We start from the raw sequence: 15685 nt of genomic DNA, 5'->3' as shown, positions 1-15685 counted from the left end.
TGCTGGCTATCCCTTAAGATGTTGGCATCGGCCAGTCCATTAAGAATGGCCTCTTTAATAAACTTTTCTAAGATCTTCCCTGGGATAGAAGTCAGGCTAATGGGCCTATAGTTAGCCGGATAAAAGTTACCTGAGCTTTTAAGTTTTAAGAATAGTAGCTATAAATTTAATCCTATTATTTCCCTATCTGCTTCTCAAATGCACATCAGATTCATGTGATTCATCAGATTTTACAGATGCTACTAGTTAATGAAGATACATCAGTTACTGAAGATGAAGAATAAGTATGCTGTGGTTTCAGATTTATCCGGCCTAGGCGTGTCTACACGTGGGTTTTTAATGCAGATTAGCCCAATTTAAGCTACATTAGAGGTGTGTGTCTACATATGCATGTCCTTAATGCACCTTAAAATGGTGAATTTAGGCTAATCCTGCCTAAATTTGATACCCACATAAACAAAGTATCAAATTTACGTGGGATTTGTTAAAGCACATTAACACACATGTAGACTCATCAATGCACATTAACTCAAGGACTTTAGTTCTGGGTCTGCCCAGCCACTAGGTAGCCAGCCAGAACCCAGTCCCAGGGCTCCTGGCTGGCTGCTTCCCCTCCTCCATGCCTGGGCTGCTCTCTGACAGCCCCTAGCTGCAGGTTATAAAAGCTTCCAGCCATCTTGTGCCTTGAGGCACACAGCACAGGGAGTTGTGTCCACAGTACAGGCAGCTGCCTGCAGCAGCCCACCAGGCCCCGTGTGCTTCCCTGGACAGAACCCAGGCAGCCTCTGCCCATCCTGTCCCCTAGTTGGAGCTGCTCCTTGGGCACAGGTGAGTGTTGCAAAAGGCCGCAGACTGCTGCATCCCTTGCCCAGCCCTGAGATCCCCCCGCAGGGATTGCTGGCCCTGCACTCTATGGGAGCAGGGCTGGCCTGGCCTGCTCCTTGCTGCTTCTCACCCCCGGCTCTCTCTCCTTGCAGGCAGTGTGGTAAAGCACCTCTGCCATGCGGTTCCCTGTCCCTGGCTGTGCCCCTGTCCTGGGAGCTGCTGGCAACCCTCCAGGGCCAGCATTGCAGGCACAGCCACGCAAGGGCCCAAAAGCTGGTGCAGAGAGGCTGCAGGGCCCTGCGGGTATGCCGTGTCAGGGTGCTGCCACCTGCCACTGGAGCCAGCCAGATTTGCTGGCTGCATCAGCATCGCACCAGGGACTGGACCCTCCTTCTTCAGTGGCTGCTAGTGGTGGTGAACTGGGCAGTGTGAGAGGAGGCACGGAAGCAGGCATGGGAGCACGGGAGCTTGCCTGGTGGGAGGGACACATCTCCTGAGAGACCGCCTGGGAGGAAGCACAGGATTAGGCATAGTGGGCACACTGGGCCTGGCTAGAGGCCCTGGAGCAGCACCACATGGAGCTGCTCCAGCAGCAACTGGCCAACTGCCTCAAATCAGGCCCCCTCATGAACCTTGGAAGAGGGCCTCTGCCACAGCCCCTGGACTTGCGGGGGAACTCTCTGTAGCCAGGATGCTGGCCGCTTGGCACCAGGCTCTGTGCCCTGTGCACCCCCACTGCACAGCTCCCCACTCTGGGACTCAGACAGAGAGTCTGACACTTTTACGTAGGGTGGGGTTTGTAAGAGGAATAAAGGTTTTTCATTACAAACGTGCATGTGCTGGAGTGGTGCTGAGGGGGTGGGCTGGGGGAAGGGGATGTGTGGGTGGCGGGGCAGGAGGGTGCAGGCCAGGATGGCTGGGTGCACTTCCATGTCCTGGTGCTCCAGGTGGGGCAGAGATGGCACAGCAGATTTTCAAAGGTGGCCCATGTCATTTAGAATGTGTTGTCATCCCATTCCTGCAGCATGATGTGCTACCAGCAGTCCTGGCTGGTGCACTGGGCCCAGCAGCAGCAGAGCTGGTGGGACAGGAGGGACAGGGGCCCCACAGGCCATATCCAGCAGTTGTCCAGCAGGCGGCCGGCATGGGTGGGGGAGTCAGGAGGTGCACGGTGGCTGAGTGCCAGGCACACAGAATGGCAGCAGGTAAGCAGGACAGCTGTGGCAGCTTTGAGGCCTGGGGTAGTCTGTCCCTGGGTGTCTCTGCCATGCTGCTGCTCTGACACAGGAAGCATCAACCCAGAGTTCACAGGGTGGAGAGTGTGCTTTTAAGATGGCTGCCAAGTGCTGGCAGCCGGCTCTGACTTCAGCATGGCTGCCAAGTGCTGGCAGCCATGTATCCAGAGGCTGGAGCTCCCTGTGGTGCCATAGGGGCACATGGCAGATCTGAACTGACCTGGCACTAAAGTTAGTCCCAAATCCTACCACATGTAGACACCTGCCAAAACCTGCTTAATGTGAGTTAATTAAATGCACATTAAATTTAAGCCTTATTAAAATCACATGTAGACACGGTCCCCTGAGAAGCAATGTCCCTGAAACATGTTACTCCAGGCCCTGGGTCTGCAGTTACTGTCTCCACATCCAGAAGTATGCCTTAACTGCATACGGTTTACCATTTGACACACCAGTCAAATACATTTAATAAAATCAAGCTGAGAACATAAGGGGATAATGCATAGTCTTTATTGACCTTGTATTTTGTGCTGCTCAAAGGCATTGTTGAATGCAATATTGCCATACAGAACAATCTATAACATGGTACTGAAACTCTTTAAAATGTCATTTTAACTTTCAGTAATTTTAAAGTCCAAGCATTTCCAGAGTGACAAGGTTTAATGCCAGCTTTCTTTCTGGTTTGTGATCTACATATTAACAAAATTCTGATTTATTTATTTTTATTTTAAAAAAATAAAATACATAAAGGGAATTTGACTCATTTAACATCAGACCTCTGTTTATTTGTTTATTTTTTTTGTTTTTTGGGGGGTTTGTTTTGCTGTTTATGCTTTATCAAACCTACTCATGAATGCTTTAGGCAATGTTTTTTTTACCTGAATCCATTCATAGAAGCCTGCAAAGTGGGAATTCCTGGCCAGCTCCTTTCAAAAGACAAAACAAAACAGAGATAACAACAAGCATCAAGCTTGTAGGGGTTGGAGAATGCAGGTAGAAGGAAATGTGGTCCTGTGGGATCCATATATATTATATAAATCCACTTCAAACATAGCTAATTCAACTGATTCAAATGCTTTTCTCCTGCACATGCCAAACTTGCAAGGGATCTGCATCAATTTAGAGGGTACATTCCAACACCTAGATCCAAACTTAATTTTCTTTTTTAATATTTAAGATTTGCCCAATTACTTCAATTCAGACTTAAGAGGACTTGTTCCTCAACAACCTGTGTGTTTACTCTGTACAGCTCATAACAGGAGCTTCCTTATGGCCAAATCAGATCCCAAAATCCAGAATGGGCCCTTCTGTAATTACAAGGGACATATACAAACTACAGAACTTCATAGATGTACCTTAAGCAGATTAAAATCGGTGACAAAAGTTTACATTACAGATTGGCTTAGATCAGAGATATAACTGGCCAGGACTGTACCCTGGATAGAACTCCCTCCTCCTTCTTCCTCTGCTTTCTGGCTCTGGTGGCTCTGACAATGTGTAGTGTGCAGCAAGAGCAGCCGAAGTTTGCTGCTGTTGTGGGTAAATGTCACCTCATTGTCTTGCCATAGATGCTCATGTCAAATGGGCTAAAAAACCTGGTTTCAGCAGCAAAAAAAATGGAGTGACATCTCCCCCCCAGCAGCTAACTCCAGTGACACTCTACAAACCTACAATTCCAAGACTGCTCTGCACTGACTGACATAAGCTCCTGTACCATTGCTGCTTGCTGCAGGGGCTAAAACAGGAAAGTGAAGGTGGAGTGGGGGACAGGTGGACCAGGCACCCCATGTCCATTCTGGCACCTCCATCCCTTATGCAGTACCTGGGATCCTCTGCCCCTATGCAGTCCTGTTTGCCCACTCATGGTTATGTTACTGGCTTAGATACTGCCACTTTATCCTTGAGCCTGGAGAAAGCACCCAGGCAGACTATGATAAGAATGGTGAGATCTGTCAATCAAGAGCAGAAAGCAGGGCAAGGACACCTATGAAGCCATGAATTCTTAGCCCCACCTTGTAAGAGAGAAGGATAGTCTGTTCTCTGTGCAACTTGTCACTTGAATAAAGCAGTTTCTCTTTTAAAACTGACATCTGACTTTTTGCTTTGCATAAGGTCCTCATAACGTACACTAAATCTTTTTGTCCAATATGCCTTCTTGTTACATACCTCAGTGGAATTGGGAACTGAACTAGTTTAATGGAAAGATAAACAATGCATCACTTTTTGTGTCCTATAATAAACAACATTCTGCAGTAAATCAGGGTATTTACTTTAACAAAGTCAGTACAGAAGGGGTTGAACCATTTTCCCCTTCCCCTTTATCTTATTCATAAAAAACTTATCACAAACAAATATATGGTTTCATATGTGTGCAATGCTGTGTTAAACTAAGATGTGCCTGACTACAACTTATCAATCAGGATGCAATACTGAGAGACTATTCAAATCCTTAGATATACACATCTGTAGAAGTTAGCATGAGCTACTGCTACAATTGCCTTCTTGCCTTTGAATTATGTTCAGTTTCTACTTACCTTTAGTACATCTCCATAACATATAATCCCATCTCCCATATATCCCTGAGAGCAAGAACAGGACCTTTCTCCTCCTCCAAGAGGTTTACATATAGCCTGTGAAGAGCAAAACATGAAGAATTTTCTTTAATCAACAGACACAGCATGACTGCATGCTACTTATCCAGCAAGCCTCTGGCAACCCCAGAAATTAAACTCAAGTTTCCCAACCCCTAAATCAGGGCTTTAACCGCATAACCATCCTTCCATTAATGAGTCTGTTGCTGAAGTCATGCCTGGTAGTTGTATACTGTAGTTGTTCCCAATGTGTTTAAGAATAGATTAGAGTAGGCAGAAATCGAGCAGGGTGCAGTGGTACAATTGCATCCCTTGAATTCCTCTTCTACTCTTGCCTTGGGCCCAATCCTGCCAGAACCAGGCTGTCTGATCATTTTTCCTGACAGGTAACCAGCCAAAAGTAACTGCTGAGAAAATTTAGGAACCAGTCTGAGCTGGCTTGCCCAACCCCTCTTCTCAAGCCAGGCAGGCAGCCAGCAGCGCTTGCTATGCCTTGCCAGCCGTTAAGGGCCAAGGGCCTGATCCCAAGTACATCCCCTCTGTTCCAAATCTTGGATCTCCTGGTGGGTTATACAAACACTTGTCTAAATGGGAATGATTCTCCCTTAAGCTTGGGACTGGTCTAAATGACCTCCTAAGTGTAAACATACAGTGAATGAGAAGAACAACACACTTTAATCATGAAAAAGTATGCAACTCTGCAGACCCTTTGTCTGTCTCTCGCCAACTAATTCATAACTAGCTGCTCCCTGACGGACCGTTTTCCAAATCTCAATTTCCTTGGTCTGCTGGGACCAGGGCTGTCCCTAAGGGGGGGCAAATTGGGGCAACCACCCCAGGCCCCGTACTTTGGGGGGCCCCATAGAGCCAGGCGGAGCAGTGGCAGCCTGAAGCTGAGCAGAGTGGTGGGTCCCCAATCCGCCGCTCGTACCCACCCCGCTGCCAATGGTGGCGGCAGCTTCTTTGGGTCCAGCATCAGAGCAGGGCCGGGGCCCTGCATGGGCTGATTTGCCCCCGGCCCCACACCCTGCTTGGGTCACCTCTGGCTGGGACCTTCTCTAAATTATAACTTCTATCACTACGTTAAGGTCCTTTCAAGCTCTACTTTTCTAGTTATCTAAGGCTAGGAATTGACATTGCATTTGTTCTTAGACAAGTTGTGCCATGGAAGCAAAATACCCTGAGATTGTACAAACAACACTCTTGTGGTAGAGGCAATATCATTTATTAGACCAACTATATAGTAGCAAAAAAATTCTTCCTTTGTGAGCTTTCAGGTCCAAACAGCTTTCATCAGGCTGAGGAGAATTCAAAGATTGTAAAAGTTCTCCCAGATAGAAAAGAAACTTCATTTTTCACAGAGGAGGTAGAGGGTGGAAGTTTTTTTTCCCTTGGGTTGCTCAGTCTTTTTGTGAGAGAGTTGCTATGTGATGTGTAGATTTGGCAGACTTCTTCCCTGGAGGTGTCAGATGTCAGACAGCAGGTGAAAATGTATTGCCTCTACCACAAGAGTTTTGTTTGTCTCCATTTCTTAGACCAACACAGCTACAGCATACATCCCTGGGATTGTATATACATACACTGCCCTTTTAATCAGACTTTAGTAATTGGCTGAATGCACTGCCACTTTTCGACCATTGATTCCATGATGCAGTCCTGAGATAACTGTATAGATGCACTTTGCAATATCTTGGTGTGGCACAGTGAGGGGAAATAAGGAGGAGGAAACTCCTTGCTCACCCTCTCCTGCTCCCTGCCACTCCCCATAGCATGAAGACCAGCAGCCAGCAGGGAACAAGCAGCATGGCCCAGAGTCCTGAGAAACTGTATGATATGAATGAGCCGTATGTTGGATTACAGGCAGCCAGAAGACAAGTATGCTGAATGGCAGCCTGGGGAACCAGCATAATGGGGTGAAGAGGATAAGAAAACTCTCAGATGCTGCAGACCCAAAGAGAGGGTGAGAGGAGCATGTGGCTCCTAGATTTTCTGTTGTTATTTCTTTGCCTTGCTGAATTGGTATCAGTTGTCCACACAGTGTTTGTGGCAGGAGTGTAGGGGATGGAGGAGCTCCTGCCCTGCATTGCTCTGCTACAGTGATGCAGAGCTGTTTGCTCATTGATAGTGACAATGAAAAAAAGGAGTGTTTTTCTTCAGTTGAGAAATCACCTAAGCTTGGGGCCACCCTGTCTTACTGTCTTGGACGCCGAGTGAACTTAGACTGTAATCTCAACCATTCCTCTTAAAGGGGATGGTGCCTCGACCAGCTACCAAACTGTTTTGGTAGTAATATATTGAAAATGAATCACCTATATGTTAATAAATTTTAACAAGGAGTCATGGCAGATGAGAAAACACAGGTGGGGATCACTTCTGGGTCAAGCCGGGTCAGAGGAACCTTTAGCTTGCACCACCCCCTGAACCACCCACACCTGGAATAAATTGTTAGTATTTCTTATCCTGTGAATCATTTTTTTGGATTTATATCAGGACAATGGACATGGGCATTTGAACAATTTTACTAGAATTGTTTATCCTGAGACAAATACAATGGCTGTTTATTGCCTAAGTTATAGATTTCACTCTACATAAAAGAGCAAGGGAAAGTTGCCACACCATCTACCCCTATACCACCTTGTGACATGTGGGAACATTAATAAACTGGATAAACAAAAAGCCATAAAAAACTTTAGGTTTGGCTACATGCAAGTGTGATTAAGTTACATTGTATAATGAAGAAAGAAACAATGATCCTCAGTCAGTGTCAAGTGACACAGCTCCATTAAAGATAACCTGAAACACATCTACTAAGGACCCTAAGCCATTGCTCTTTCCAGTCAAAGATTTTGGAGATTTCTCTAGCTACTCACCAAATTACTGCAGCCACCATTATCCAGCAGACAAGGGTCAATAGGGTCACAGTTATACCCATCACCAAAATAGCCCCTCTTGCAGATACAATTGCTCTGAAAATAGGAAAGAGAGACACAGAAAGATGGGAATTCCAACTTTACAGATCTATCAGAGTTACCTTCCATTCCTGTAAGTCTGTGGTAAGGTCTCATTTTAAGATAATTTTCTTTTCAGTGATTCTTTACCAAAATGTTTCCATCTAATAAGGTCTGCACTCCTAAAATGTGGCTCATAACTATGTGAGTGCTTACATTACTTTGTTATTGAAGAGACAGGAATACTAATTTGCTGACTTTCATTTTTAATTAAGGGATTTTAACATGCGCTTTGTAAACAGATGAGGAAAACAGGTCAAATTCTGTACCCACATTCCTTGAAGAAGGCTGTAGATATTAGAAAGTGTCCAAATGGAACCAACAGTGAATTTAACTGTTGGGGCTATTTGATGTATTGATTTTATATTTCAACACTCCCCAGACCTGCTTTCATATACAAGCTGCTGGAAGCCAGAAGATTCCCACAAGAGGTCAAACCAAAAGCTCATGAAGCCCTGCTCCTGACAGCGGCCCATTCCCAGTTATTATAATAAACCATAGTTTATGATGCATTTGGTCAGACACTGCAATGAGTAGGAAAGGTTGGCTAAAGAGATATATATGGAGAGTATTTTAAACCATAGCTATTTAATACAGAGAGAATTCTACTGAACCTCAGCATACAAGGATATGCTTTTCTGATTAAACAGAAGCCACTTTATTTCATAAATATAAATCAAGGGGGCCTTATATACCTGGACAATAAGAACTGATATGTTGCAGGGGTGGGCTAACAAAAACAGGATGCGTTTCAATACTGACAAGTGCAGGGTGCTGCACTTGGGCAGTAGGAACCAGCAGCACACTTATAAGATGGGAAACTCCCTTCTTGAGAGCACGGAGGCAGAAAGGGATCTTGGAGTCATCACTGACTCCAAGATGAACATGGGCCGACAATGCGAGGTCACGGTCGGCAGGGCTAACCGGACCTTATCGTGCAACCACAGGTGCATCTCAAGTAGGGCCAAGGAGGTGATCCTCCCCCTTTACATGACACTGGTCAGGCCACAGCTGGAGTACTGTGTCCAGTTCTGGGCACCCCACTTCAAGAGGGATGTGGACAACATTGAGAGGGTCCAGAGGAGGGCCACCTGCATGATCTGGGGACAGCAGGGCAGACCCTACAGTGAGAGGCTACGGGACCTGAACCTGTTCAGCCTTCACAAGAGAAGGCTGAGGGGGGACCTGGTGACAGTCTATAAACTCACTAGGGGGGACCAGAAGGGTTTGGGGGAGACCTTGTTTCCCCTAGCGCCCCCCGGGATAACAAGGAATAAGGGCCACAAGTTGTTGGAGAGTAGGTTTAGATTAGACATCCGTAAGAACTACTTCACAGTCAGGGCGGCTAGGATCTGGAACCGACTTCCAAGGGAAGTGGTGCTGGCTCCTACCCTGGGGGTCTTTAAGAAGCGGCTTGATGCCTACCTGACTGGGGTCAATTGAGCCCAGTTTTCCTCCTGCCCAGGCAGGGGTTCAGACTTGAAGATCTACAAGGTCCCTTCCAACCCTACTTCTATGATTCTATGAATTGTTTTTCCAAGAAATTTCAGACTGCTACAGACCAGCTTAGAATGCACCAGTTAATACTGAATATACCTGTCCAGGCCCAACATAAATGCAGTCTGCGCTGACATGACAGCCCCCTCTTGTTTCCAGCTCACAGTTGTTTATAGCCACACAGGCTTTTCCATCCCCAGTCCAGCCCTTATTACATTGGCAGGTAGCAGTACCAGGGCCTGTACTGGTACACAGGGCCTATGTGGAAGGCAAAAGAAAGAAATTTAACAAAAAAATAAAGCAAATGTAAATAGTACTACTGAATAAGGAAAACTTATTTTGAAGTAGCCTGACAAAATGGATGATGTACACTTGCAACAGTTCCCCCTCCCCCTTTTTGTGGTATTAGGGCATTTCTACTTCTGGCCTCTTCTAGACCTAGGGAACACAGATCATTCAAACATATACAAAGTTTAGATCAAGGCATTCATGAAGGCAGAGGTCTGAATTAATTGTCTTTATACAACATAGATCCGACATAAAAACTAGGATAGATTCTATGAGACCCGATTCTGCTTTGTTCCAAAATCTGGAGTCAGAGGCATCCTTTGCACCAGAGGTGTCAAGCACCTGACCAATGGATCTGACCTGTGGAGGTGGGTACATCTGGCCATAGTGCTTTTGATCACTGCTGTCAACAATGAGGAGATAATGCCACCACAACTCACACAAACAACTAAGTAATTAATGGCACTGTTGCTCAATATCTATCTTTGTGGCTTCCAGAGCTGCTGTTTTGTTGCAACCAGAACCTAGGGGGTAAATGCCACCAATGAATTTGGTATTTTCAATTGTTGCTGGCAACTAAAATCAGCAGTGGTGAGGGGGATTGAGTGGCAGTGTCATTAGCAATATGGCTGGTGCCTGCACCAACATAGTGGCTCTGGCAGGCATGGATTGAGTGCAGTGACATAAAGGCCTTGGCTGCTGGTGCTAACCCAATGGCTATGGCACCCGTGGCGAGAAGTCCTGTGGGCTGGAATAGAAGTGGGTCATCTGGCTTGCAAGAAGCTTCACCATTCAGATCCAGCCCATCAACACATTGTGTTTGATACACCTCCTTTATACACAAGTAGTACAGAATTTAACAACAGAAATGAAGCCACTAGCTTTCTACAGAAAGTTGTTGGACAAGCATATAGAATGTAATAGAGAGTGATACCATCTGTGTAAGTGTTCTGAGCCAACCTAAAGAATTGTATGCCAGGGACATGATTCTCTCTTGAACTCAGTGGGCGCATCCACACTTGCAAACATGTGTGCTTGCAGTAGCTCAAATAGAAGTGGTGCAAATTTGAGCCAGGTCTTTTTGCCTCAGTGCATGTGCACAGACATGCACTTTGGTGTGGGGCAAATTGTGCCACTTGGGGCAAAATAACCCTGCCAGGATCCACCCAGATCTCCAGCCAGGGGAAGCTAGAGCTCAGGGCCAGCACCTGTGCTGGACCCAGTAGTATAAAAACATGTCCTGACCAGCAGCTCAGGGCTACTTACCCTCAGGAGCTTCTGGGGTCCCACAAGCCAGTGGAGACCTCAGCTGGTGGCTCCTCCATGGAGCCATCGCCACGGGCATGTATGTGGCAAGCTTCATGGACACCCTGGTCTCCTGCCCTTTCTGTGGGCAGAGGGAGACCCTGGCACACATGACCCTCGAGTGCGCCAGGCTACAGCCCCTCCACCTCCACCTCCAGAACCTTCTCCTGAGGTTCTGGTTGAATTTCACCCCCCCTCTGTTTGTTTGTGGTCACCCCATCCACAGCCCCACCAAGTCAACCTCCTGGTCAACCTCCACCTGGCCCTAGCCAAATGGGCCTGGCAAATGACCAGGAAGGAGACTCTGGCTGGGAAGGTGCCCAGAGACTGCGGTGCTGCTTTTCCTCTCGCTCGTCTGTGCACATTTCCAGGCAGAGCACCAGTGGACAACATCCACCAGCTCCTTGGATGCTTTTGAGGCCTGGTGGATGCGGCCCAGGAGGCTCTGCTTGGTGTCCCCCTCAGGTGAACTTATTTTCATGTTCTGACCCTTTGAACCACATAACACTCCTATCCTGGCTTTTTTCATTAGTTGTCCAAGAATTTTAGTTGTTCCATTCATCTGTTAGCCCCCATAAAAAGGGGCTACTAGTTAGCCAGGTGGGCCTTGCCCATGGTAATCGGATGGACAAATAGACAGGAGCTTCTGGGGCCTGGACAATTAGTATATGGGGACACTAAACCTTGTGCCAAATGGACTGCTGAAGCAGCAACTCAAATTCACTTTTTAAAATACCCCAAAATCCACATTCTTCCACAATTAGAACAAAAGAGAGAGAGAGAGAAAGGGACTGATCAGATGGGCAATGTTTTATTGCTATATTTCCAATGTTAAAGCAGTTTGGAAGCCTACCAGTGTCTCTATCATTATAAAATAAATCCTAAATAGCTATATTTTAATGTTTGCTTTTGGTTTCCTTATCACATGGTGGGTGTGTGATAGGGGGATGTGGGGTGGGGGTGTGGAGGGAGGTGGAAGGGGAGTGGGGGGATGTGGGTGGGTGGTGTGGAGGGATGTGGGTCAGTGTGTTGGTAAGTGTGGGGGGCCTGAGGGTGTGGGGGGATTGTGTGTGGTAGGCTGCTTAGGAGGGATGGGTCCCCTGGCCCCCACAGGGCAAAGCACCCCCACACAGCACATGAACTGCCCTGCCTTCAGGGTCCCAGCCCCTCCTCCAGGGGCTACAGCACCCCCCCAGGGCCCAGATCCCCTTCCAGCCCCGCCCCCCGGTCTCCAGTCCCCTACTTGTCCTCCTGCTTGTCTCCATCCCCCTGCACATTCCCCTACTCGTCTTCAGTCTTGAGAGACTGGAGATGAGCAGGAGAATGAGCAGGAGGCTGGAGACCAGCACAGGAACAAGCAGGAGGCTGGAGATGATCCCCTAGAGATGAGCTGGAGATGTTCCCTTGCTCATCTCCAGCCTCCTGCTCATTTCAGCCTCCTGCTCATTCCCCTGCTCATCTCCAGCCTCAGGAGAATGAACAAGGGGCTGGAGACAAGCAAGGGAATGAGCAGGAGGCTGGAGATGAGCAGGAGATTAAGCAGAAGGCTGGAGATGAGCAAGAGAATGAGTAGGAGGCTGGAGATGAGCAGGGGAATGTCTCCAGCTCGTCTCCAGGGGCTCGTCTCCAGCCCCCTGCTCATTCTCCTGCTCTGTCTCCAGGCCTCCCAAGGATGGAGATGAGCAGGAGAATGAGCAGGAGGATGGAGATAATTCAGGGATCCCCCTGGTTGGTTCCAACCTCCTGATTGCTCCCCCACTCAGCTCCTTCCCCCTCACCGTTCCCCTGCCTGGCTCCAGCCTCCTGCGCTGCCCACAGCTTACCAACAGCAGCAGCAGTGGTCAGGGCTACTTGGGGCCTCATGGCACAGCCCCCCCCATGTGGTATGGGGCAGCAGGGCTTGGCCCTGACTGCCTGGCACTCGCACTGCAGCTGCCACATTGACTGGGTGCAACCTGGTTCGGCAGGGCACTGCATGCTATCTGGCAGTTCGGGGGTGCTGCGGCTGTCACCTGGGACTTCGCACCACTCAGCCCAAGTGGCCTGGAGCTGCGAGACAGTGTGCCATGCCCTCCGAAGCCAGGCTGCACCCACACAATGCAGCAGCATGGGTGCTGGGTGGTTGGGGCCAAGCCCTGCTGTCCCCGCTGCCCCCTGCACGGGGGTGCTGTGCCATGAGGCCCCGAGTGGCCCCAACCACTGCTGCTACTGCCGGTGAGTGCGGGGGGCTGTGGTTGGGTGGGAGAGCAAGTGGGGAGTGGGGGGAATGAATGGGAAGTTGGGGGAATGGGGAGTGGATGGAATGAATGAGGGTGGGGGGAACAAACAGAGAGTTGGGAAATGAATGGGGAGCTGGGCCCCCCCATGGTCCCCTGCCCCCTTTCTCCAGACCACCCAGACCCTACTTACCTGCCATGAAGCCAGGTCCAGGTCCCTGCAGCCTGCACCGCTGCTTGCCTCACACGGGCAGGTAGCGTGCTTCAGAACAGGGCAAGGGCCAGCCATAGAGAGGCTCTGGCTGGCTACCAGAGTGTCTGTGTGGAGAACTGAGCCTCTGGTTTCCTCAGTGCATGGTACGGGACTGTGCCCTGACCCGCTTTTTCCCCCCAGGTTATTTTTTGCCCCCTGAACATCTAGGTATCTAATTTTGCTAATGTTTTTTTGTTCTTGCACATGCTTCTTGCAGTGTCTCAAAGGGATTTGAGATGCTGCAAGAGGCATGCATGCACTTGCCTGGATGCGCCCAATAGGATTTTTTCCCATAAGGGAAAGAAATGTCTTTTCAGGGCTTTATAGACAGAAACACCTGCTTGATTGAAATCAAATATTAAAGGAAGTTTACCGTTCTTAATGAGATCTGTCTTTCATTATTCCCCCTTTCTCTTTACAGGATCTAGATGTATTGTCCACAATAAAGTTTATAAAATATAAGGATGTTTACTGTTGTGACACTTTTCTTCCTAAGGTACCAAAGTATTTTTACAAACTCTAATTCACTCTTCTTCCCTTAACAATTGTGAGATAAGGTGTTATTAACCTTGTGATAAAGATGGGGTACTGGGACAAAAGCAGGTCAAATAACTTGCCCAAAGATCTAGGAATACGCCTCCCAAGTTTTGGGAGTCCCACTTTAATCAGTAGGCAGGTTCCTTTTTCTGTCCCACTTACATTTTCTGAACAGCCTCCTTGTCCTGATTTTTTGCACAGATCAATGGGCTGGCAGGAAAATCCATTTCCTTCATAGCCATCCATGCAGATGCATCTTAAAAATAAGCACAAAGTGGTGTGATTTAAAGCAGAAAGCCAGAGGGAGACTATTAACAGGGCCCCATTAAAACTCAGCAAAGAGTGTGAAAAGGAAGATTGTACTTCTTTTACCACAATTAAGAATTTAGGTTGCTTAATTCTGAAATTCCTAGTGGATTAGATGGATACACTGCATATGCAATCCGATATTTAAAAATAAATGTGGACAGCTGTAGAATTATAGTTAGGTCCAGGTGCCCCCATGAGGACTGGACCCCCCTTGTGGTAGTTGATGTACAAAGTAAGAGTGAGGTTGTAGCTCTGCTGATCCAGAAATTATGTAAGAGGCTGTTTTTCTTAGGGTGATATCTTTTATTGGACCAACTATGTAGTTGGGCAATAAAGTCAGACAAGCTTTTGAATATAAGACAGTCTTCCTCAGGTCTGTCTTGCATTCAAAAGCTTGTCTAATTTTATCCTACTATGCAGTTGGTCTAATAAAAGATATCACCCTAAGAAATCCTTGCCTCTTGCACTGATGTACAAAGACATACATAAATTATAACCTTGCTGTGTCGTTAAGACTACAGACTGCATTCTGGTGACAGTACTGAGACAGTCCATTTGAACCACAATTCTTAGATGTCTTATCACAGAACTTCCCTGTATAGCCATCTTTACACGACTGTGACTGGCATACTCCCCCGCTGCCTGGCCTGTTATCACAAATTCCATGTACGCAGCCACAATCTGTCAAATAGAGAAGAATCAGTTACTTTATGAGGTGGCTAACACCTGCACAAACAGTTCTTAGTAGATTTACAGATTTCCCTTGCAAATTTTCTTCAAAAGCAATTAATGCCATATTATCTCTTAACCTCAGAAGTTACCTGGAAAATAGGCTTAAAGGAACATAACCTCAGCTGGTATAAATTGTTGTGGCTTTATTGTCTTAAGTGCTATCACTCCAATTTATACAAGCTGAATATCTGGCACAAAAGATAAAGACTTTTCATTAACGGAAATAAACAATGAAAACCACCTCAGGATTCAAAGGCAATCCTGTGCAAACACTCTGCAGAGTAGATGCCAGCTAGCAAGGTCACAGGGCATGAATAGGTCTGGGAGTGGGGTCTGGAGCAGGGAGGGAACAAGTTAGGGGGCCAGATCAGGTCCCCATGAATTGGGGCTTTCTTCCTGGGGCAGGGGCAGTAGATCCCCTAAAAATGCCTCCCCTCACTGCTCCCAGATCCCAGGCACCCCAAGATGCACAACCTGGGCACATCTACATGAGATGCTACTGCACAGTGGTTACTGCACATTTATTTAGTACTTGTATAATCGAGTACTAAATAAATGTGGAGTAACTGGAGTTACTGTGCAGTAGCACCAGTGAACACTTTTTTAGTGGTGCTACTGCGCAGTAGCTTAGTAATACTGCACCGTAGCATATTAGCACTGTTTGTGCTGTGCAGTACTGCACAGTATTATTTGGCTACTAAACAATTAGAGTCTTGTATAGACATGCCCCCAGCACTTCCCACACCTCAATCCCAATTTCTTAAAACATAAGCCTGAAGCAAGTACTCTAACCCCTGCTCCTCAAGAGGCAGGAGGTAGGCAAAGAGTTACAAGCTGGTAGCTACAGGAGTCAACTGCAGAACAGCGAGCAGCAGGGAAATCTACAATG

At 47.3% G+C, this 15685-nt stretch overlaps 1 protein-coding gene across 8 annotated transcripts in view; it reads right to left on the bottom strand.

Annotated features, from left to right (window-relative positions):
* STAB1 (stabilin 1) overlaps positions 1-15685 on the bottom strand; it is a 231239-nt gene that overhangs the window by 136690 nt on the left and 78864 nt on the right. For all 8 annotated transcript variants that reach the window (XM_025209654.1, XM_025209653.1, XM_025209656.1 and 5 more), the window contains 6 exons: positions 14562-14745; positions 13918-14011; positions 9256-9414; positions 7522-7617; positions 4595-4690; positions 2939-2986 (listed from right to left, as the gene is read on the bottom strand). In XM_025209654.1, the coding sequence (XP_025065439.1) occupies positions 2939-2986; positions 4595-4690; positions 7522-7617; positions 9256-9414; positions 13918-14011; positions 14562-14745 (677 nt within the window). The remainder of the gene's footprint in view (positions 1-2938; positions 2987-4594; positions 4691-7521; positions 7618-9255; positions 9415-13917; positions 14012-14561; positions 14746-15685) is intronic.

This window comes from Alligator sinensis, unplaced genomic scaffold (assembly GCF_000455745.1).
Source record: "Alligator sinensis unplaced genomic scaffold, ASM45574v1 scaffold487_1, whole genome shotgun sequence".
NCBI lineage: Eukaryota > Metazoa > Chordata > Crocodylia > Alligatoridae > Alligator > Alligator sinensis.
The sequence above is the reverse complement of the archived record's forward strand: the minus strand, read 5'-3'. Positions and strand labels throughout refer to the sequence as shown.